This window comes from Pelophylax lessonae (assembly GCF_965119305.1).
Source record: "Pelophylax lessonae genome assembly, chromosome: 6".
Lineage (NCBI taxonomy): Eukaryota > Metazoa > Chordata > Amphibia > Anura > Ranidae > Pelophylax > Pelophylax lessonae.
This window is the reverse complement of record NC_138773.1, coordinates 53551106-53576489: the sequence shown is the minus strand read 5'-3', so window position 1 is coordinate 53576489 and position 25384 is coordinate 53551106. Positions and strand designations below refer to the sequence as shown.

The 25384-nt window shown below is 44.3% G+C and overlaps 1 protein-coding gene across 2 annotated transcripts in view; it reads right to left on the bottom strand.

Annotated features, from left to right (window-relative positions):
• Window positions 1-7768: 7768 nt before the first annotated feature.
• LLGL1 (LLGL scribble cell polarity complex component 1) overlaps window positions 7769-25384 on the bottom strand; it is a 155639-nt gene continuing 138023 nt past the window's right edge. For both annotated transcript variants that reach the window (XM_082261825.1, XM_082261826.1), the window contains exons 15-23: window positions 22351-22504; window positions 21839-21992; window positions 19165-19448; window positions 17426-17690; window positions 15740-15854; window positions 15559-15644; window positions 13944-14067; window positions 9474-9550; window positions 7769-8357 (exon numbers count right to left, since the gene is read on the bottom strand). In XM_082261825.1, the coding sequence (XP_082117951.1) occupies window positions 9475-9550; window positions 13944-14067; window positions 15559-15644; window positions 15740-15854; window positions 17426-17690; window positions 19165-19448; window positions 21839-21992; window positions 22351-22504 (1258 nt within the window). In that variant the 3' untranslated portion in view covers window positions 7769-8357; window position 9474. The remainder of the gene's footprint in view (window positions 8358-9473; window positions 9551-13943; window positions 14068-15558; window positions 15645-15739; window positions 15855-17425; window positions 17691-19164; window positions 19449-21838; window positions 21993-22350; window positions 22505-25384) is intronic.

The following is a 25384-nucleotide window of genomic DNA, read 5'->3' as shown; positions in this document are numbered from 1 at the left end:
TACAGCTTCCACATCAGTAATCCTCCTCTCTGCAGCATGAGTCCTGTCCCTCACCTTTGCCACATCTTGTTTGAGAAAGGAGAATTCAACCTTAAGGCTATCAATTTGTTCAGTAAGGGAGGACCTGCAGAACTGTATGGCCTCCATGATCTGGGACAAGGATGGTTCCCCGGGGGCCGAGGGGGGGGAACCCGGCAGCCCTGCACTCACCGACTCCACATGTCTGTCCAGCGATCGCCCCCTCTGCTTCCCTCCCTTCCTAGGAGGCATAGGAGCGGGTATAGGAGCCACTGGATCATCCCAGACATCCCTGCCAGGGTGCGCATCGTCCCGCGCCATCGGCGCCTCCCCCGCCCGATGGCCGGCGCCATCTTGAGCTCCCCATGCGAACCGAGCCAGCCTGTCCCCCGGGGCCGCTGGAGGCACCTTCCCGTACTTCACCATCACAGGAGTCACCCCGTCGATTCCAGGGAACCCTCCCGAGCAGCCAGCAGCAACTGAAGCCAAGTTTGTGCACAGGATAACAGCAGGATCACAGGCACACAGACGGAGCTCTCCCCCTGTACGTCCTCACATGCCGGCCGTTGGCTCCGCCCCCTAGCTATATCTTTTTGGTGGTGTTTTTTATTAGCGCTGTATAGCAACGTTTACTTGGGACTGTGTTATCTCTCACAGTAGAGTTTGTTGCTTTTGTATGTTATATTTGATTCTGATTTATAGTGCAGTTTTCACCATTTGATATTTATAAATACAGTTCTCCTTTAAATTCTCTGAATTTAAATGTGCAATCAGTTTTACTGATAGAAGAGCAGAGAATTTGCACCCTTGAATCAGTTAGTCAGCTGATTAGTTGGCCTGCATACAGAATGCATTATTTGTTTACATAGTTTGTGAGGTTTAAAAAGACATTAGTCCATCCAGTTCAGCCTATGATGTGTGTTTGCTGTTAAACGTACATTGTATACCCCTGTATGTTGGGGTCTTTAAGGTGCCCATCTAATAGTTTTTTGAAACTATGGATGCTCCCTGCCAATACTACTGCTTGTGGAAGAGAGTTCCTCGTCCTTACTGCTCTTACAGTAAAGAACCCCTTACGTATTTTAAGGTTAAACCGTTTTTCCTCTAGTTTTAGTGAGTGGCCACGTGTCTTATTGTATTCCCTTTCTCTGAAAAGTTTGTTCCTTATGCTAGGGTCATCACAAGTACAGTATTGGTACATTGATATCATATCCCCTCTCAAGCATCTCTTCTCCAGAGAGAATAAGTCCAGTGCTTGTAGTCTTTCCTCAAAGCGGATGCCCTCCGTTCCCCTAATTATTTTTGTTGCCCTTCTCTGGACACTCTCCAGCACATCCTTTCTGAGGACCGGTGCCCAGAACTGGACGGAATACTCCAGGTGTGGCCAGACCAGAGTCTTGTAGAGTGGGAGAATAATCTATTTCTGGAGTGAATCCCTTTTTGCCAGTATTTTGTTGGCTTTGCTTGCAGCGGCTTGGCATTGTATGCCACTGCCAAGCCTGTTGTCCACTAGCACCCCCAGGTCCTTTTCCATCTTAGATTCACCCAGAGGTTTCCCCCGTAGGGAGTAGCTTGCTTTCGTTTTTCTGACGCCCAAGTGCATTACTTTACATTTTTCAACATTAAACCTAATCTGCCATGTAGTTGCCCACCCCATTATTTTGTTTAGGTCCGCTTGTAAGGTTTCCACATCCTGCATAGAAGATATTGACATGCTTAGTTTAGTATCATCTGCAAATACCGAGATTGTGCTAGATATCCCCTGTAGATAGTTTAGGAATAAATTAAACAGGATTGGTCCCAGGACAGAACCTTTGGGCCCTACTTTCCACACCCACCCAATCCGAGTACTCCCCATTTATCACCACCCTCTGGACTCTCCCCTGGAGCCAGTTCTCTATTCAGGTACTCACTCTATGGTCCATACCCATGTACCTTAGTTTGTACAGTAAGCGTTTGTGGGGAACTGTGTCAAATGCCTTTACAAAGTCCAGATACACCACATCCATAGGCCTTCCTTTGTCTAGATGGCAACTCACTTCATCGTGTAAGGTTAATAGATTGGCAAGAACGATTTTTCATGAATCCATGCTGATTACTACTAATACCGTTTTCATTACAAAAGTCTTGTAATGTAGTCTCCTAACATTCCCTCCAAAATCTTGCAGACTACAGATGTTAGGATGACTGGCCTATAGTTACCCGGGATATATCTCTGCCCTTTAAATATTGGTACCACTTTGGCTTTTTTCCAATCAGCTGGCACCATACCTGTCTGTAGACTATCCTTAAAGATCAAGAATAATAGTCTGGCTATCACCTGGCCGAGCTCTTAAAGAACCCTCGGGTTCAAGCTATCTGGTCCTGGTGATTTATTTATGTTAAGTTTCTCTAAATTAGTTCTAAGTCTATCTTCTGTTAGCCATGGCGGTACTTCCTGAGGTGTATTTAGTTTATCCTTACAAGCTGGGTTAGTGTAGCCTCCCGATTCTTTTGTGAAGACTGAAGAGAAAAAATTATTTTAACACTTTCGCCTTCTCTATTCCCTCTGTGGCCAGATTTCCTTCATAGTCTTTTATGGGGCCAATGTGTTCTGGCCTCGCTTTCCTACTATTTATACACTTAAAGAATTTCTTGGGTTTTTTTTTTTTTTTTTTTACTCTCTTCCGCTAGATGTCTCTCGTGTTCTATTTTAGCCGCCTTTACATTTTATTGCACTCTTTGTAATGCTTGAATGCTGCCAATGACCCTTCAGCCTTGTATTTTTTGAAGGCCTTTGCTTTAGTATTAATATACATTTTTATGTTGGAGTTTAGCCACCCAGGGTTTAATTTTGCTCTTTTAAATTTATTTCCCTTTGGAATGCACTGGCCAATCCCTTTGTTTAGTATGCCCTTGAAGCACTCCCATTTTTCCTCCGTGTTCTTTGTTCCCAGGGTTCTATCCCATTTGATATTTTCTAGCAAAGAGTGCAGTTTTGGGAAATTGGCTCTTTTGAAATTCAGTGTCCTTATATTACCCTTGTGTTTTCTATTACTATGATTAATACTGAAACGAATTAACCTACAGTCACTGTTTCCTAATTTGCCCCGTATTTCTATATCCGTGAGCAGGTCTGTATTGTTGGTAATCAGTAGGTCAAGTACCGCATTGTTTCTTGTCGGTGCGTTCACCACCTGACCTATTAAATTGTCCTGCAAAACATTTAGGAACTGCCGAGCCTTGGATGAATGTGTGGTTACTTCTGCCCAGTCTATATCTCTGGATAATTAATAATGACATTTCCCATCCTTGCTGCCAATCCAATCTGTGAAAAGAGGTCCCCCTCCCTATGGTTGGGGGGCCTATAGCATACGCCCAATATTACTTTCCCCATAGTGCCTTCCCTTTGAAGTCCTACCCATAGGGATTCCACCTCATTCATAGCTCCATTATTAATATCATCCCTCATATTTACCTATACACTGCTCTTAATATACAGACATACCCCTCCCCCTTTTTTTTTACCTTCTCTATCGCTGCGATAAAGAGAATTAACCTGAATGGTTGCTAGCCAATCATGAGAGCTGTCGAACCAAGTCTCTGTAATCCCCACAAAATCTAAGTCCTCCTCATACATCAGCAGCTCCAGCTCTCCCATCCTGTTTGCCAGGCTTCTAGCGTTGGTATACTAACCTCGTAATTTTGTCCGGTTGCATACTATAGCCTCGTTTGATATTGTTTTTAGGCTGCTCTTGTGATTTTTTTTTTCCCCATACCCACCTTGGATTTAGGAACTCTGAACACCCTACCGCTAATGTCCCCATTTGTGCCCGCTGAACCTTACTCCCCGCTGGCTGATTCTACATCTTTACCCTACCCCCATCACCTGGTTTAAAAGCCCCTCTAACTTGTTGGCCATCTTCTCTCCCAGTACGGTTGCACCATCCCCATTTAGGTGCAATCCGTCCTTACTAAAGAGCCAGTAGCCAACTGAGAAGTCAGCCCAGTTCTCCAGGAACCCGAAACCCTCCTTACTACACCAGCTCCTCAGCCACTTGTTTACTTCCCTAATCTCCCGCTGCCTCTCTGGTGTGGCTCGAGGTACAGGTATTTCTGAAAATACTACCTTGGAGGTCCTACTCCTCAACTTAGCTCCTAAGTCCCTGAATTCGTCTTTTAGGACTCTCCATCTCCTTCTGCCTATGTCATTGGTACCCACGTGTACCATGACAGCTGGGTCTTCCCCAGCCCCACCCAGTAATCTGTCCACCCGATCCGTGATGTGCCAAACCCAAACACCCAGTAAACAACAGACAGTTCGGCACTGACAGACTTTGTGACAGATTGCCCTGTCTGTCCTAATAATGGAGTCCCCTACCACCAGAACCTGTCTTTCCTTTCCCTTTCTCCCACCCTCACTGGAGGAGTTCTTCCCCTGGCAGCTAGGGGCGTCACTCTGCTCCAGCAATGCTGGTCCCTGACTGGTTTCCCCACCATCACACAACAGAACGTATTTATTGGGGTGCTACAGCCCAGGAGCCGCTTCCTTGCCTTGTTCCCTTCTCTCTTCCCTCCCCCACTCCTCCTGTCACCCATCTACTCTGCTCTGATACCTGCACCCTTGTATCTCCACCCTCCTCTGTGCAGGCCCCTGCCTGCACCGGAAGGGTACGTTCCCAGCTCTCCTTCAGTATGGACATTCTTCTCAGTTTTACCAGTTGCATCCTTAGATTCAGGACCTGAGCTTCCAGGGAAGCAACATTTTGTGCAGCTGTATTCGCCCTCGAGCGCATGATCGAGGAACGTATACATGCCACAAGATGTACAGCGAATCGCATCTCCACACCCGCCGGGCATTGTACCTGCTAATCTAATGAAGATTCAGTAATTTAAGTCTGTCCTGTGTGGTTGTTTTCTAGCTTCCTAAAGCCCCATACACACGATCAGATTATCGAACGATCTGTCGTCCATTTTTTGTGGCATGCTAGTCTGATGTGGAAAGTGAAGAGGTTATTTTCATACAAATTTTCCCGTACAACAGAATTCTACTTCAGAAGTGATGTCATGTGTTGGATTATTTTGTATGTGTTCTTTGGTCTCTGAGTATGCCTAGTCTTGCTCTTAAAAGAGGTTGTAAACCTCAGAATTTTTTTTTTTTTTTAAAAAGTACACCTGAAAGAAAAACACATAATGAGCTAGTATACTTACCTTAGAACGAAGCCCCGAAGCGCCGACCGCTCACTTCTCCCATGGGTGACATGTTCCCGTCACCCGGCCATCTGATTGGCTGGACCCGCGATTACGTCACTCCGGCGCATGCGTGCGGGAGCCGACGGTCACGGCACGGGGCTCTGAAGGAACGGCACCAACGGCCATTCCTTCAGAGCGCATGTGCCAGTGATGTCACTGGCTGCATTTAAGGTAAATATCTCCTAAACGGTACATGTTTATGAGATATTTACAGTACCTATAGGTAAGCCTTATCATAGGCTTACCTATAGGTACAATTTGCAGAGGAGGGTTTACTTCCTCTTTAAGATTTTTTTTCTGTCTAAAACTGTACTAATGAGACGAAAAATCGGATTTTGTGTTGATGGATGATAAAAATTTTATAGCCTGCACATCAGGATTTTTTCCAAAAAGTCGGAGTCAGCTGTCGAAAGCACCATACTAACAATCCGAAAATCAGCAATCGGTCGTCGGACGAAATTTCCCTTCAGATTTTCTTATCGTGTGTACGGGCTTTAACTCTACTTTCTCACATTCTGGTACACACAGGCACTCACTGAGGTATTACTTCCCCCGGTTGCTAGGGTACTTCTCCCAGTACTAAGGTACTTGCAGGTACTAGGTTCTCTCAGATCAACTGCTTGTCTGCCCTGGTCTGATGCAAGATCCTGCAGCCTCCCCCTGTGAGTCTCTCTACACGCTGTCTCTGCGATCCCCCTCTGGAAATACCTATCAGGAAATACAGTGCAGCATCCACACATCAGTAAGTGCCTAAGAGCTTGTGAATGTGTGAGAAGCAATGCATCATGGGACATTTAGTCCTGGGCAGGAGATGGAAGCAATTTGAAGTGATTTTTAAAAGCGGCTTTTTTTTCTTTTAACCTTAGCCTTCTTTGACCAGCTCCCCCCTAGCTTCTTCTGTACTTGCCAGATCAAGATCTCAATCTAGCCAGGAATTCCCTGCGGTGTAGCCCCTCCCTTGCTTCAAAGATGCATCAAGTCGCATCAAATCACCAGAAAGTAATCTGGCAAAGTCAGGTCGCAGTCATGTGAACCGAGCTTTAAAAGCTTTAAAAAAAAAAAAAAAAAAAAAAAAAGCTTGCTAAAAGCTCTGCAAATGGTTTTTCAAAGCTTGCTGTTCACACTGTTCTTATACAAGCTGAAGCACGCTTGAAACAGGCCTAAGGAAGTTTTCCCCTCACCCACTGTCCTGGTGACAAACATGAGACAACACAGGAAGAAACCAGAAATCTAAGGGAACACAGACCACATTTAAAATCTGGCAGAGGTTCTAACCCTTTCACACTATCCAGATCTTACAAAAGTAAGTTTTAGCTTAATAATTTTAGTCACAGACCTGGAAAAAGTGTGTTGCAAGTCAGAACTCCAGATCTGCATACCCAGCCAACTAGCATTTTCCAGAAGGTTGCGCTATACTTGGCTTTGCACAAGTTTTTCTTTAAAAGACTACGCGGACAGCAGTAAAGAGCAATAACCCCGATCAGGCTGACTACAGATGACCTCCGATTGGTTTCCAGCACACACAGATCCAAAGTCTAACTCGCATATCTTCTGCTTCCTATAAGACAATTTCATAAAAGAAACAGGCAATATCTTTATTTTTTTTAATAAAACACTTTTATATCTAAACAAAATGCTAAACAAAAAAAAAAAAAAGGAAATAAGATTACAAACTAAACCGAAAAATAAAATCCATGTAAACTGGATCATTTAAAGATAATCTTGTCCATGACAACAATATGGTTAGCAAAATCTTCTCTCGGCTCAGGGGCTAGCACCCTTCAGCTCTCTGGCACTTCTTGTTCACCCGTCCCGGTACGCCCAAGTCCATAATACCATGGCGGGACGGTAACTCACCCTGAAAGAGCTGTGAGCGGCCTAAGCCTTCCTCGTCTCTTGGTCTACCTACCCCTTAATATAAACTGTAGTAGATTCACAGAAAAGCAGTACCAAAAATAGCCTCAGAAATGGAAGGCAAGGCATATAAAAATAGATCTAAGTCACGCAATGATCAGAGAAAAAAAAAATGTTTTTTGTTTAACCCCTGAAATGCTGCAGGGATCAGTAACTCACAGTCGTGTACAATTCGTAGTCCTTGGCTTTGACGGTTCTATTATCGGCCTGGTAATACACAGGCCGTAAATTCACATTCACGTTGATGTCACAGCTGGAATCTGATCAGACTTTGGTCTTTGAGAAGCGTGGCGATTGGGGAAGGAATGTTCTGAGGGATTTAAGCAGGCTCCCTTTACATGCTGTCAAACAAGAAGGTTATTGCTGGGTAAGAGGCCCTTTTTGTCATTAAAAACACATTAACATCAGATGCAGAAAAACAGTTAATTGTGCAAGACAATTAGCATTTTCTTTAAAAGATGGTGGGCTTTAGAGCAGTAGAGCAGCAAATCTTATTCAGAGGGGGGGGGGGGAAAAGAAAAAAAAAAAAAAGGGTACTGTGTCCAAAGAGTTGTAAATCCAAAACGGCTTCGGTCTGGCAGCCTGGGATTGCGGCATAACTCAGGATGAGTAACAAGGAGTCCGTGACAAGGAGAAAATTAAAAATCTCACAGAGCCTCTTAAATACTGTCGTATTGTCCAGTCATGAAATGTTACATTGGTCTTCTCCAGCAAGGGAAGGAAAACACAGTCCGTTTAATCGTAGAACATATAGGGGGTGCAAAGGCCAGTCTGTTCCCCCCCTACTTCTTGGTCTGGCTCCACTCTGGTAACTACATTGTATGTAGTGATGCAAGAATATTCATGCAGTAAGGTTAACCCTCTTAAAATGTTAGAGCTACAGTTATTCAGAGGTGAAGTGATTATATAGAACAAGCTGCATATTGTTTCATACTGTGAGGAAAGCAGTGATGCCCCTTCTCAGAGCACCTCAGGGATCAGGAGGGGTCATCAGTAAATTGGTAGCCATAAAAAAACTTGGCTGAAGCTGCTTTATCGGTTGCTGCTGATGTACTGGGGGAGCCAGATGTGATTGGATCATCAGCTGCCTCATGTCCTCTGGTGGCAGAAATTAGTTTTGTAAAGTTTATTAATGGCATTGCTCAGAATCAATCATGCGTAAGAAATTGAGGAAACAAAGGCCAAGGCAGATCCTGCACAGAGAGGGGAGAAAAAAAATAAAAAATGTATACACATATATATACACACACACACACACAATATATATATATATATATATATATACACACACACACACACACACACACACACACACACACACACAGATTAAAACATTTTTGTAAGCTAGGTTTAGACCATGGGTGTCCAACCTTTTAGCTTCTCTGGGCCACATTGAGTGTAGAGAAATTTTCTTGGGCCGCATATAAAATATATACTATAGTTAAGGTATATAAGTAATAAAACGCCGCCGCGCCCTTCCCGCGCTGCCGCCCCCCCCCCCCCCCCCCAGCACTAATTTAACACAACAAGAGGATGATCCCTTCCGAGGCAGCCTCTGCCTACAGTTAGTTGGAAGCCGCTGTGGCCGTGCCCCCGACCCAACTTCTTTCTTCCCCATCAAAAAAAAAAAAAAATTGTCAGGGGGCAGTGGGCCGCATTGCCTGGGGCTCTGGGCCGCAGGTTGGACATGCCTGGTTTAGACATTATAACACAAGTAAGAATCCAGTGAAGCTGCTGGTTAATGATCTACCACTAGATGGTGCTAAAAGTTACAAGCTATAAATTCTCCTGAACCAAGGTCTTTGGAGACCACTGATCTACTGCAAACTGCCACATGTGGTCCTCTGCTTGCCTTTATGCAGCCCTTAGGGCACTATTCCTCCCACTGATACAATGCACTATTCTTCCTACTGGCTCCAACAATGGCGCACTATTCATCCCACTGACTCCATAGATTGGGAACTATTTGTTCCTGCTGACACCAATGATGGGGGTACTAATACACCCACTGATACCAATGATAGACACACTTCCCATTAATATCAATACCTCATACTGCCCATAGGCTTTGTGCGATTATTTTACCCCCCCCCCCCCGCTGACAAACAAGTCTGAAGCATTTTTTATTCTCATTGGCCACAATCCAGCCCTGCTATAGTCTGGAGGACCGTAAACTGGCTCTTTGTTTGGAAATTTGGAGACCCCTACACTAGATGTAGGGAGAACCTTGAACTTGGTAAACTAATTACTACATTATACAGTGCAGAATAACGATATCAACGTGTGAGTGTGTTCCAAGGGCTGCTCACCTCATTTAATTAGTATCTCTGGTAATCGAGGCTCGTCTGCTGAATTCTTCATGTTTTTCTCAGATTCTTCATTGGATCTAGAAATAATTGTAAAAAGTTATGCAAAAGAAAGTGCCCTGATTTATTTGCCATGATTTGCCACTGACTAGAGACTGCATGACTGTTTAGTAAAGGCACTTTCACAGGACAGCGGAATGGCAGTTTTTTGGTCATTGGGACCTGACCTCCCCTGATTTCATGGCCAAGGAAGGTCCATGTCACACTAGCAACTCAAAATAAGCCAGGAGATCTGTAGCTGCGACTATCTGCCAGTTTGTAGTTGGATGCAGCAGCTGCTGATTAGGATTCTCTATGAAGCTCTGTGGCCATGATCCATATCAGCTGCATTGTATAACATAACATGAGTAGCTAAAGAAGCTGGCAATTCTGTAGCTCCAAACATTTTAAAAAAGCCATTTGCTCAGTGACTGTGCCTCAGACCTTATATTGATTGCAACTCTTTTCCTAGTAACAAAGTGGCTAAGGAGAATAATTCTGTAACTGCTACAAAACTGAGAGCCAGTATTAAAAAAAAAAAAAAAAAAAAAAACAAAAACTTGATTTTCGGAGACTGCGAAGGAAAATGGGATTTTTGACTTACCGTAAAATCCATTTCGCTGATGTTCATTGACAGAAACAGCTCCTTATCTTCTTGACCATTGGGTTATTCTGCCCCCTACAGGAGTAGGACACTAGGCAGGAAGAAGCTTGACTATGCCTATGGGCAGCCCCTGGGGGTATACTCCCAATCTCAACTATAGGCACTGAGTTTTGTTACAAGCAGTGTCAGAAGAAAGCCAACTCCACAGAAGGGTGGGTGCTGTGTCCATTAATGAACATCACAGAAATGGAATTTACGGTAAGTCAAAAATCCCATTTTCTCTTTCTTTCATTGACAGACACAGCTCCTGATTCTTCTTGACCATTGGGACATCCCAAAGCAGTATCATACATGAGGGGTGGGAACAGCAAGAAAAAAATTCCCAAGGCTAAAACAGCAGCCTGCAAAACCTTGCGGCCAAAGTAAGCATCCGCAGATGCCAACACATCCACTTTATAAAACTTTGTGAAAGTGTGCACAGACAACCAGGTGGCCACCTTGCGAACCTGCAACACTGACGACTGATTACGGAAGGCCCAGAAGTCACTAAGCCCAGAGTAGAGTGCGCCTTGACAGGGAAAGGAGGAACCTGACCCTTAATTGAATAGGCCTGAATCACCGTCTGTCTGATCCATCTGGAAATGGTCACAGCAGAAGCAGCCAACCCTTACCAAGGCCCGTCCATGAGCACAAATAGTGAGTGACTTCCTAAAAGACTCTGTAGCTGCCAGGTACAGCCTGATTGCCTTGCATTCCCTGGATGTGGTTCGGGCAATTTCCTTAGGTTGTTTAGGCCTGTGACATAGGGAAGGCAACACAATGTCTTAATTCAAATGGAAATCAGAGACGACATTTGGAAGTTAGGATGGACAGGGACGAAGAACCACCTTATCTCTGTGAACCAAAAAGTAAGGTGGATGACAAGACAAAGCTGCCAGCTCCGACACCCTGAGCGCAGCAGTAATGGCCACCAAAAAGGCCACCTTCTGGGACAACGTAAGCAGGAGAACCTCCTGAATAATTTCAAAGGGAGGTTTCTGGAGAACTGACAACCAAATTGAGGTCCCATGACCGCAATGGAGACCGCACTGGAGGAGCCAAGTGTCAAACTCCCTTGGATGAAAAGGGGGAACCCCACGAGACTCACACCACGCAATGTACTTCTTCCAAGTATGATGGTAGATCTTCCTAGAAGCAGATTTTTACTAGCTTTCAACCGCATAGGGATCACCGACTCAGACAAACCGCTTTCCTTCAGCACCTGGATTTAAACAGCCAACCTGTTAAAGCAGGATGGAAGATTGGCCCTTGGAACAGTAGACCGTCCCTGAGAGGAAGTCTCCAAGGAGCATCAGTGACCAGCAGTACCAGATCGGCGTACCAAGATCGGTGAGGCCAGTAACCTCTGTTCCTTCCTTGGAATGCGTACAGCAGAGAGGGATGTAATGAATCGGTCTGTCCACCTTAAAATATCAGCTACTTGGTGATTGACAGCCCACGGCCGAGGCATTATCCAACTGAATTTGTACCGGACACTCCTGAAGACGAATTGTCCAAAGATCCAGACAACGTTCCAGTACATTAACCAGCAGTCTGGACTCTTCCAGACTCCAGACCCCCTGAGCACAAGCTGTGCCAAGGACGCCTCCCCATGCGGACAGGCTGGCATCCGTAGTGACAACAATCCAGTACAGGGGGGAGAAAGGATTTTCCCTGTCGAAGTGCCGGAGAATGAAGCCACCTCGAGGCTGTGGATTCTTGTCCCATTTCACCAGAATTTCTTTTTCCAGAGATCTTGTGTGGAACTGTGCAAACAGAACCGCCTCGAAGGTAGACACCATCAGGCCCAGCACTCGCATGCAAGCCCGGAGGGATTACCATCTGCTAGACAACAGAAGCGGAATTGCCTTCTGCAATATCTGGAGTTTTTTTTCCAGAGGAAGAAACACTCTGGCTGAGGCCGAGTCCGGAGTCTGACCCAGTTATTCCAGCTTTGTGGACGGAACCAGCACACACTTCTGAAGGTTCAGAATCCAACCGAACTCCCTCAGAGTTCGCAGAGTAATCGCCAAGTTGTCCATAAGAGCAGTCGGAGGCTCTGCTTGCAGAACGTATGGGTACCCCAGTACCACGATCCCCCGCTGACGCAACAATGCTAGCACCGGGCCAACACATTTGTGAAGATCCAAGGAACGGAGGCAAGACCAAAGGGTAACACCACAAACTGATAATGCTCCAGGACCCGAGATCCCAGCAAGGAACTAGGTCCTTACTCCTGACTAGGCAGAAAAAAAAACCAGTGCCTATAGTTGAGAGTGGGAGTATACTCCCTGAGACTGCCCCATAGGCGTAGTCAAGCTTTTTCCTGTCTAGTGTCCTACTCCTGTAGGGGGCAGTATACCCAATGGTCAAGATGATAAGGTGCTGGGTCTATCAATGAACGAAAGAGAAAAGTCGTTTAGAAAAGGAAATTGGTGGACGTTTATCATTCATCTATTAAGAGAGTGTACTGGTGTGCTGTATTTGGGTGTGGAGCTCCAGTAGCTCGATGGTTGAGCAGACTGCCCTTCAGAAAAATTATTTATATCACACGGAAAATTGTAGGCTGCAAACTTGGCTGATATTTATGAGTCCTGCTATCTCTGTAGAGCAGAGAGACTTGTGAAGGATTCATCTAATCCTGGTCATCACTTATTTGAACTAATGCCATCAGGCAGGCGCCTCGGGAACATTAGGTGAGGAGAAATAGATTTACGGACAGCTTCTTTCAGAGGGCTAGAAATGCAAAAATTAAATCTAGTAAATCAGTAAAGTTAAAGCTGGTTCCAGGTTTTGTGTAATAACAGAAGATTGGACATTCTTAGTTTAATGTGTGAGGGTTTCATTTATTTTCTGAAGGAGTTTTTATTGTATATTAAAAGTGTCATGATTTGTGTGTAAACCAGAGCAGGGCACAGAAGAGACATTTACATTGACCAATAAAGGTAACAGCAGACATCTTTATTGTCCGCTACTAGGCAGGACTTTTACTTTTAAAAGCTAAAATGGAGCAAAAGATCATACATAAGACAAAAATAAAAAAAACTTGCCATCATGCCAAAAATTGCTCAACAATTTCAGCAATCTATTAAAATACAAGGGCTGCGCAAACTTTTCCATTTGATTGCAAAACCCAAATCAGAGACCACTGAGAGACATCAGCTAATCCCTACATCTCCTGCTCTTCCCAGCACTGTTCCCTTCCATGACATGTCAAGTGACTGGACAATATACAAAGGACGAGAACGCCAGAGATGTAGAATGAGCCCAGGAAAGCAGTATATTTTATGACAAAGGTCAGAAGAGAAAGCCAACAAATGTTTGATGAACTCAGAAATCCTCCTTTCATTATCAGGGCTTATATGCTGGCATTGATCAGAGACAATGGACAAATGCAAACATAAAAGACTGGATTGATACTGGTTCAGGTCACCGGTCTGGCAGCCAGCAACTCAAACCAGTAGTTTTGGTTTGCGGCTGTCAGTTGGATTTCAAGCTTTATTTCTTCTATCCTTCGGTAAACGATGTGTTGGTAGACTGCTGGACCCAACGTCAGGGGACTGGACAGTTACCACTAAAGTGATAATACTTCATGGAATTTCCCTATGGCTTTGTATGCACCGTTTTCATACGGATGTACATTTGCATATGTATTAAAGCCCGCTTTCATTTTTACTAACCAAGTTCTATTTTTCACACTTCCTTTACCAAGCAGTGCAGAAATCAAAATAAAACACACAAAATAGGTCAGTTTTAAATGGTGTGCAAGGACACTATTGTGGGCAGCTTACCCCAGCATGTCCCTGACATCCTCCACAGTGATTTCCCCGGTAGTGTCCAATGTAGTGTCTGTACTGTTCAGAGGGGAGTCCAGGGCGTTGGGTGAAAAGGCAGCTATGTGCTCACATGTATTTCCTGCAAGAAAACAGAATTAGACTCAATTTAATGCAGTCTTTAACATTGCCAACAGCAATCAGAATAATTTACTCTTTGTTGTACATCCCAGGACACAAGGTATCAATAGCTATTAATAGAGGGCTATGCTGCCACCTTCAGGTGACTAGAGGCGAAATCCTCTCACAGGCATAACCCCTCCTAGGCACCGCTTCAGTTTTAAGCCATTGTCTTAGACCCAATGAAGGGTCATGCAGCTTTCAATCTACCATTTCTCTTTAACTTGGTCAGCTTACTTCAAGGTTAGGATCTAAAAGGGCAACATTCCGGCATTTGCTGTGACGGCTCATTCTAGAAGAGTTGGTGCCTCCTGGGCAATCAGATACCAGGCTTCGTTAGTGCAAGTTTATATGTCCGGTTTATACTTTTACTTCAGGATGGTTTATTATAAAACTCTTAACTAATGACAAAGAATATTGTAAATCAGCTTTTTATTTTGTTTTATTTTTACACTTGTTTTAAGATTTTTAATCTTTTTGTATACAAATAAAAGGTTACTTTAAAGCGACTGTAAAGTCTCCTTTTTTTCCTATAAAAATAAACATGTAAGGCCCCTTTCATTTGGGCTTTCCGTTCAGGTCTGCCTGTCAGTTTTTCAGGCGGACCTGATCAGATCCTCCATGCACCCCTATGGGGCAGCGGATGTCAGTGGTGACATGTCCGCTGACACCTGCTGCTATCCGATCTGATCCGGTCTGTGAAATCCAGATGGATGGAAACCCTATTCGCAATCGAATCGATCGAATCAAGTGAGATCAGATTAAGACGGACAGAGGAGAGCGGTGCATCTCAGCACAGTGAGCGGAGACGGACCGGTCATCTGCCTGCTCAGCGGGGATCGGCGGATCGATCCCGCTGAGCAAAACAGAGTCGGCCGAGCAGAAAGCCCGTGTGAAAGGACTGTTATACTTACCTGCTCTGTTGCAGTGGATTTGCACAGAGCAGCCTGGATCCTCCGCTTCTCGGGTCCCTCTTCTGTAATCCTGCCCTCCCCCCCCCCCCCTTCTGTTCAGTGCCCCCACAGGAAGCAGCTTACTATGGGGGCACCTGAGCCAAGTCACAGCTCCCTGTGTCCATTCAGACACGGAGCACCGACCCGGCCCCCTCTCTCTCCTGATTTGGCTAGCTGACTTTAACAGCAGCGGTAGCTAATGGCGCCACTGCTGTGTCTTAGTCAATCAGGAGGGAGAATCGCGGATGGCTGAGACACTCGTGGAGTCAATGGTTTCAGTGGGAACTTAAAGTTAGAAATTGCTTTGTTCAAGGAACCTCTAATAACCTCTTGAGCAACCCTGATTTAACTTTTATTGCCTGCTGGTGATGTAACTCATTAAAGTCCTATGGGCAGTTTAATCCTTTCTTATTGAATGGTGAGGGATGGAGTTACATCAATTTGCAGCATTCCATCTCCAATTTTCTGTACAGCAGCATTGTACTTGCAGCCTCCCTTACCTTCAGTCACCAGCTGGTTTCCATCACACTCTCGAGGGATGTGGGTGCCATTGGCTTGGTTGGTTTTTGATAAAGTGTCTTTATTGCTGTAATATAATAAACATCAGTGTAAATATATAGTGATGCAAAGCATTTAGACTAATGTAACACAGGATGACTAGATAGAATACCAACACCTCACCTGAGGTACCCAGGATCATGGGGCCGATCAAACTCTACCAAACACACCGGCTCTGTGATGTTCTTGGCACTGAGAGAAAACCGTTCAAATTCTGATGGGGAAATTAGGTAAAACCCTGCAAGGAAGAGGTAAAAAAGGTTTGTATGGTTACATATTCTAAGTCAGTGGTGGCAACTTTCTTTTTTTTTTTTTTTGCCGCATACCGTAATGCACACTGAAGAATTTTGGATTACAATAAGCTCTAGCGTTGATGTCAGTGAGTGCAATAATAACCCTCAGCATTTTTGTCAGGGGACAAATTAAACTCCAATATTGGTGCAAGACACAATAATGACCTCCAGTATTGGGGTCACTGGACACAATATTAATCTACAACATTGTAGCAACATGATGCAATATTTGACCCCAGCAATGATGTCCATATTGTTAAACTCCCTCTCTTCCCAAACACAAACATCGGTGGTCACTGGCAGTGACATTTAAACTCCCATCCTCTGCAGTGGTGGTCACTTGCAGTGAAATTTATTCTCTCTCAGTGGTCATGGCAGTGAAATTTAACCCCCTCACTGACACTCATGTTGAGGATTATGGCAGGGAACGTCACACCTTTCCCCCCCACAGACTCCAAAGTTAAGGGTCATGGCAGTGAAAGTTAATCCCAGATCCTCCCCATCCTTCAAGCGTTAAGCCTGGTACACATGGGCCAAATATCATCTGAAATCAGCCAGTACAGTAGAAACCGGCCGACATTCGGCCTGTGTGTACAGCTGCTTGTTCGAAAGAATCTAATCACACGACTGGCTTCTGTCAAATGAGCAACCAGCAGCTTATCGGCATCTGATGGCTGTAAGCTCTGACCCTGCCCAGTCAGAACACAATGGTACAGCAGGGAGATTACTGTACTTAGATTACATTTTGAATGAAAAAAAAAATCAATGTGTACAAAGTATTAGTATGCCTTTGTTTTGAGACATCCTCGTGAGGTTTTAGTGTGCCTTGATTCAGAGACCCTCTCTGTCCTTCAAGTGTTCGCATGCCATTGTTCCAAGAGCTTTTGCATCCTTCAAAATATTAGTGTGCTATTGTTTCAAGACCTCTAATTCTTCAAGTGTTGGGTGTGTAATTGTTTCATGACTTAAATTCAAGTGCCAAGCCAGCCATATGTGGATCGAAATTCAGCCGGTTTAGAAGGGACCAACCAAATCTTGATCCATGTATATGCTGTTTGGTTGTACAAAAGTTGATTGATTGACTTGTGTACAAACAACCTGTTGGGAAATGTACTCCCGATTAGCACTAATCAGTGTATTCTGACAGTGCCGGGGGGGGGTGTCTTGTCTTCCTACTGTCAGAATACAATAGAGCACTTAGAGCTTATTGGCAACCATGGACAGCTGCACCAGATTCTAACTTCAGCTTGTTCAATTTAGCTTTGACAATAAAACCTGGAAGCCGATTGGTTTCTATGTAGAGCTGCACCAGATTTTGCACTCTCCCGTTTTAGGAAAGATCGCCCCCACTGAGTATGTGGATGGAGAAAGCCAGTCTTTTTTGTCCAATCTGCTGGTTAGGGACACAAGATCCTCCCCTTACTTAAAATGTTCATTCTATCATTCTAGAATCCTCGGGACCCAAGTGTCTGAGCACCATTGCTATGGGATTTCCATTAGCTCAGCTTAGTCTCACCTTGCCCATACTTGGTGAACACACATGACGCAATGCCGCTGATGTCCTCCTTGCGAATGCAGTCATAGCGCACCTGCGGCCGCAGCCCGGGAACACTGAACACATGAATGTCTCCCAGGTTGGTGAGACACGCCAGGCAGTTCTCTGAATAATCATCAGATGCAGAGCTGGTGAAATTCACAAGTGCCACTTTCCTCACTCGGCAGCCTTCGTGGGCGGTCAGCTTGAATTTTGTTTTTGCACCAACCTTGGGCAAAGTGAAAACCTGGACAAAACAGAAGGAAAAAAAAAAAAAAAAAAAAAACTTTACCATCTATAAAAGCTGAAAAAAAACTATGCAGGTCATCTTGTTAATCTATATAGTCACTACAAACACACATCCTGAAATCTCCAGCTTCTTGTCACATAACTTCACGTTATTCCATCTCCATGAGATAGCACGGAGCTCTTCACATACACACCGCTTAGCAATTGGTGTTCCTGAAACACCGGATTACAGGAAACTGTAAGCAGCAGGGTGGTCTAACACTACAGTTACTGCTGGATGAAAAACAAACCCGGAGCAAACCGGTTCTATTTCCTACAAGGTTTCATTTTCAATTTTGTCTGGAGTATATCATTTAGAGTTAAACCATTGTCTTGCCAGATACAGGGGGAATGGTTTGAAAGGAGCCACTTCCTTCACACTCACTGTATACAAAACATACTGACTATGAACATTTTCATGAGACCACCCTGCCCACTGTTTCAGAACAGCAGAAGATTGCTGTATGTGCACACAGGAAAGCACAAAAAGGATAACCTGCTCATGCAGAATGGTACCATCAATCTTGGAATTCTTGGAGGCCCTTGAAAGCCTCTTCTGGAGTACGAATCTGAAATATTCTAGATTCCAGTCATTCCGGGAACAGATTCCATACTGCAGTTCTTTTCAAAAAGGACCAATCCATCCAGGACTGACCGTTTAGCTTTAGATAGATAAGCCAGAGCGATGGCATACCTAGCGTATGAGACACCCAGGGCAAAAAAACAAACAAACACTTGCCTATCTTCTAAGCAACGCATTTACAGTAAAAATATAAATGAAAAAATTTGAGCCAGAAAAGAGACCGGCATTGAAAATTGTAGTGCCCCTGCACATTGGTGGTTAGTATTTACTAAGTGTTACTAAACCCAGGACCTTGCATTCACTATATCTGGTCTCCCACAGTACACAGAACATGGAAATGCAATAGTTTTAGTAAATATAAACTACTAAATATCCTCTCATTAGCAATATATACCAGTCTTGTGACAACTATCAGTGTCTGGTTAAAGCTTGTTTTTATTCTCCTCTGACTGTCCTATGAGGCTGCGGACCCCTGACAGTCAGTCTGGGCAGTGCCGATCACATGCACTCTCCCAAGAAAAAAAATCTCTCTAGTAATACACACCAAACCGAGCATGTGCAGAGTGACTCAAAAGGCACTGTTCTATCAGCAGATGGATTGGGGACAGTGGAAGGGGAGGATCAGAGAAGACCGGATCGAACAGCCTTTTCACACAATGCACACAATGCAGAGGATTAACCCCTTAGGTTCCACAACGAGTATAACAAGCATGATTTAATTTATACAGACTGATTTTATGATTATGGGTTTAGTAACACTTTAAGGACCTGCTTACATTGGTGGTCCCACCAAACTACATCTAATGTTTAAGTATCACCTGCGTATGGACTGGCTTTGTAAAAGCAGTACCTTAAACTGCTCCTCCGAAACAATCAGCACAGAGTGTGTTCCCTGCATGTCAGGTGCTTTGGCCAGATCACGCGACACCTCAAACGGTTCAGGGAGAGGGTTGCCCCGTCCGTCCAGGACTGCTATGGAGACAACTGGAGCACGATGCATAAGCTGAATTTCTTTGCCCAGCACAGCTTCTGCTGATCGTTCCGAGAACTTCTCCCGCGAAGGGACTTCTAAGGCATAGGCAAAGACGGAGCCAGAGTTTGTGCCAGCCCACATGGTGGGCCCGTGGTGCACAGCTGCAAAAGAGAAAAGGGGAGGCGGTGAGGGGCTACATAACATTACAGTCCTTTTAAATTTTCCTTCACATCAGGCTCCAGAAACTCACATCAAATGTCTTACAGCCACAGACCATTTTTCCCCAAACTATAATTTTGTATAGTCAAAATATAAGCGAGAAAAAACAGAAACCGATCCATAGGTCTGCTCAATATTGGCCACTTCTGCACATGGACAACCTGGGTGCCGGCCATTACAGTCCTGTCTCCACTCTTCATTGAAAATAGGGAAAAAAAAAAATCAGCCGCACTCCCAATTCGCTCTTCTTGCATCATTTTTAATAATCAGTGCATTGACTGCATGCAGTGATGTCTCCAACCCAAAACCAGCCTTCACCACTCCTTGCTTGCTAGCCCCTATCCTTCCAATCCTAACACTTCAAGGAAGGCTGGTTTTGGGTTGGAGACATCACTATATCACGTCAACGTACTGATTAAAAATGCTGCTAATTGGAGTGCGGCTGATTTTTTTCTCCCATTTTTAAAGAAGAGTGGAGACGCCAGGTTGTCCATGTACAGGAGAAGCAAGTCTTGTGCGGAGCTATGGATCTCTGTTTTTTCTTGTTTACATTTCGACTAAAAACACACAGTAGTTTTCTTTGAATGCAAAATAAATAAATCTAAAGATTTTAGGCTGCATTCACATGTCAGCGTTTGGATCCGGAGATTATTGCAAATCGCGGGACGCCTAGCGTTGCCCGTTGATTTGCAATAGCCCCCCAAACGCCGAGCGATGTTGCCGCGATTTCCGCCTGCCGAATCGCGGCAACATCGCGCAAACAAAATCGCGGGACGCAATATGCTCCAAAGAAGCTCTTGTACTTCTTTGGAGCGTATTGCTAGGCGTCCCGCGATTTGCAATAAATCTCCGGATCGCGGGCGGAACCGCGGCGGTTCTGCCCGCGATCCATACGCTCACATGTGAACGGAGCCTTAGAGGCTGGGAAGTATGAAAAATCATATATATATTTTTTTTTTTTTTTTGCCATATAGATCAACACACTAAATGATATTGGTTAGTGGGCTGAATGCACTCTGCACACAAGGCCATAACAATGCAGTCTCTTGCAGTTGGCCTTGTTAAATGATTGTTGAAGATATATACATCAGGGTTCTGTGCCACCATAGTTGGGTTCTTTGATGACTGCGGCACAGGGAGAACTGGGGTCCCTGCTGGGGATGTCTGCTGGAGATGCAGAAAACAGAATATTCTTCATCTGCACCCTACTGTCAAGTTTTGGTGGAGTTGGATAATTGTACGATTAGGACATCATGCCAGATACTGATTGTTTGCAAGTACTGGGCAAACAGTCAGTCACTGACGGCCCTGAAATGCAGCAGTTAGGTTTTAGGTTTATATAAATGGAAAGCCACATTCTTCAAGCTGCTTTTTATTGTATATATGTATAATATAATGTATCAAAACCAACACAGCCAGAAATGTGCATCATACAGATGCACTTATTTATAGAGTACTACATCAACTTTACAACTGAAAAGGACATACCAGCCAAATCGTAAAAATATGACATATCCCATTCATAAATCAATCCACAGGATTGAAAAGAATTGAAGTGATTGATTTAGCAAATTTCTATAGTTTAGGATTTACTTTCCCTCGTTCACTTGTGAACAAAAAACGCCTCTCTCAACTATTATATAGAATTATTATTTGTACCCAAGCAGACACCTTAAAGCTTTATCTATTGCTTTGACTTTTTTTTTTTTTTAAATATCAGTACGGTTCCTGTACCTGAGCACTCCTTGTGCTTTGAGCCTCCTAGTTGTATAACTGCAGCGCAAGATCATCTAAGGCAGTGTTGCCTTTCACTGCTAGTCTTACCAAATTTGGAGTGAGGTTTGGGAATGTCACTACTGTGCTGCTCCCTGTTCTCCTTGCTGGAGAGGAGGATGCACCTGAGGACCTGCAGTGCAAGAATCTCCCTACTTCTGTTTCATTCATTTTGTTGATCTGTGCTTCCATCACTTCTCCTGCTTAATTATTTCTACAGCCACCATATCATGAGGGGGGCAGCTCTGATATAAAGACGCAATGGCTGTCTCTACAAAGACAGTGCAGAAGGCAGCATTATAAATTAGTAATGGGGGAAAGTTCAGCTGCTGGGAGACCACAGGCAATACTGCTAACTAGTCCTTAGTTCTCTGCATACCTTTGGGCACAGCTTCCACATCTCAGTGGCTCTTTAACATGTAATAAAAAAAAAATAATCGCTGCTACCATGTACATAAGAAATAATAAAATATGAATAAAACATTTACATTGATCAGGCTAGTGCATAAAAAAAAAAAAAAAAAAAGGATTAGATGCGCATTAAGCAAAGCGTTCATACCATCCCGTAAGAATGTGTCAGCGAAGTACAAGCAGCGCACAACACCGGACAGCGAATCGTCTGCAGAACGTGGCTCAATTCTCCTCTGCACTGGGGTCACCTCCAGGTCATGTGGGCCAACCTGCTCTGCCAGATGGGCATTGGCCTCTAGTAGCTGGTGGTAAAAAAAAACAGAAAGTAAACACCAGGTGGCAGCAATCACCAGCACTAGAGACAGCTGATTAGAACATGATTTGCCTGCAGCAACTAGTCAAATTGCTCAATTTCATACAGAAGAAAAGGTTGCTGTGAACCATAAACCAGTTTTCCAACAGTATCTAACCTGTCTACATTAAATGGCTCTACTGGTCTCTCATACACAGGGTTGTGTAACCATTGGGGCTTGTTTGCATTAGGGTGCACAGATGCATCTTGCCAGCTGCTGTTTTTTTGGATTGAGGGAGGAAACATACAACTATGGACTAACCAATCAAGCAAAAAAAAAAAAACACACGCACACACACACTACTCACCCGGCTATTGGGGCTCGCTGTGTTTGGCCTTTTCTTCCCAGATACTCTGCTTTTTCGGATTCGTCGGAATGACTGTCGGAGAGACTTCTTTAAAGATTTCACCCTGGACAAGGGCCCCTCCATGGCCATGGAGTCATTGGGGTGAAGGGTGCATCTGAAATAATAAGGCAGGCATATTAAAAATAAAACAAAAAAAAAAAAAACCACCACACACACACACACACACACACACACACACACACACACACATGTAAAAATTAGTTTACAAAAAAAAAAAAAACTACCAAACATCCCAATGATCACATAGGGGGCAGGAGAGGAGTCTCCTGAGTTAGCCTACAGTTTTTTGCAACTGTCCAAACCCATAGGTAGCAATATAACCCAAAGGTTAAAGACTTCCTGTGTCCCTCAATGGTCTAATCTCTTCAAACTGTTCTTGATACACAGGTTTACATAAAAACTCCCCGAGGAAAACACGTGACCCTGTGTTGACATGCATAGGGGAGGGACGAGGACGGTGAAGGCACCATGACTCTTATGAAAAGAAAGCATTCCGTGGAGAACGCGGTTTTGTGCAGCTTTGGGGGAATTCTAGACAAATTGCCTGATATAGCCTGGTGCACTGGAAGCGCCAGGAATATGCGAGTTCTCATTTTTTGTACATGTTTCTAATAAAGATGGTGTTTAAAAGCGGAGTTCCACCCAAAAGTGGAACTTCCGCTCTTTTGTCCCCCCCCTCCGGTGCCACATTTGGCACCTTTCAGGGGGGAGGGGAGAACGGGTACCTGTTTTTGACAGGTACTCTTCCCCACTTCTGGGATACGGGCCATCCCTCTGAAGCTCAGCCCCCTCCTCCCTCCTCTGCCGCCGAGCCAGTAGGAATGCACATGTGCAGTAGGGACCCGCCCGTGAAGCTGCAAGGCTTCACTGCCGGGTTCCCTTACCGGCAATGGCGGCAGCAGCACCCAACAATTCGATGGAAACATTGGCTGCGGTGCCGACATCGCTGGACTCCAGGACAGGTAAGTGTCCCAATATTAAAAGTCAGCAGCTACAGTATGTGTAGCTGCTGACTTAATTTTTGGAGGGGGAGGCAGGACTCTGCTTTAATGTTATAAGCACTATTGGAGCTTTTTTTTTTTTACCCATATGCACCCTGATGCTATCCACTGACGGGGAAGTTACTGTATGGAAGAGCACAGGATTTAGGACATCTAGATCGATCATATTTAGCCAAGGAGAGGTTTACAATTGCTGCTTGACCAAACTTAAATAAGGCTGCACTCATTGAGGTGAGGATACACCTAACGGGGGGGGGGGTTCACGAGTGTGGTGGCACATCCTTTGATTTTGAAGCTAATATTAATGGAGTAATCGGATCAAGAAGTTTTTCTACGGATTGTGATGGGTTCACGTCACAAAAGTATATGAACTGCACATCAGAGGACTTCATATAAGCACTATAAATTGCATGTCATTTTGTATATTATGTTATGTTATTGTATTGATACCATATGTATGTTGACACTCATTAATTTTACACATTAGGTTTGGAAAGGTAGGCACAGTGCAGCACATATATTGATTTGATTCAACTTAAAGCTGAACTCCAGGCAAAACACGTGAAATACATAAATAGGAGCCATTTAACCTGCCAAAGGATTTGTACTTCTGTTCATTCAGTTCTGAGATCTATACAGCAAACCAGCTTGTTAAGCTAACCTTTCCCTAGTGTGGTTATCCAGCACAGCTAGGTCACCAACCTGTCCACAGCTACAGTCCACAGTAAAGGAATAGCAACAAATTGAGGTCACTCCTCTGCTCTCTCCTTCTGTCAGCAAGTTTCTTTTAAGCACATGCGAATACCATTACATTAAAAATAATGTAATGATTTATTTTTGTTAATATGTAACTGCATTCACTGTATGTTTTACATCAGCCTGGAGTTCAGCTTTAAATCATTTATGTGCAGTTGACCTTTAATTGCAGCAGATTTGTTAGAATCAGCATGTGTTCCAATTTTACAACACGCTGCAAATAGTCTTATGGGAGAATCCCAGTCACAACAACCATTCGTGGCTGGATATATTATACACCACACAGAAACATTCCTGACTAAAGAGCTTTCACTGCAAACCACTCCACAGATCAAGATACAGCATGTAGCCTTACCTCCGGGACCAGCTCTGGTACCGAGACACCACTCAATGCATTTTTAATGAGAAGGAGGAAGAGAAAGAAAGCCACAGAACTGTGCCGTCTAATACAGCCAGCTGCACGTACTGCAGTCTACATAATAATACACGGCATACACAGTACTCGACATACATCAGTCATGATGCCAATATTGACACATCAGTGCTCGTTCTGCAGAAGCCTGAACAATTCCAATGCAGTCACGCACACATTCTATAGGGACAATTTTAGGCTAAACCTAAATACACAGATTGAATTTGTATGTTGGGAGTGGTTTTACTTGCCAAAGAATTTGTATTCCTGTCTACTCAGTCCAGAGATCAAGGACCTGTTCACATTTGGCAATTTGGAATTCCAAAACGCACTGCAATCATGGCAAAACTTAATTTCTAATGGCACCTCAAACATGGTGCAGTTTTACTATGATAATCCTGCGGCAAACCGCATTGTGTAAAGCTTGTTGCCTAAAAAGAAACCCTGCTCCTTTTTGGTCAACAAGTTTTTCGCAATGCGGTTGGTCAAGCGACAATCATGACAAAACTGCACCGTGTTTAAGGTGCCAATAAAAATGAATGGCACCCAAAACACGCTTGGCGCGTTTGCCATGATAGCAGTGGACTCACAGACAGAATCACAGCAATTCTACCCCCAATCGCCACATGTGAACAGGGCCTTACACAGCACAGTGCTGTCTAGCAGGGCAGGAGACCTTTTTCTGCTTTAGTTATGCGACAAGTCTTGTCCCTCCCCCATCATGTGACTAGATAGTGAAAGGAGTAGCGGCAGACTGATGAGCTTATCCCTGTCACTCTGCTTTCACCTCCTATCAGCATGCTCC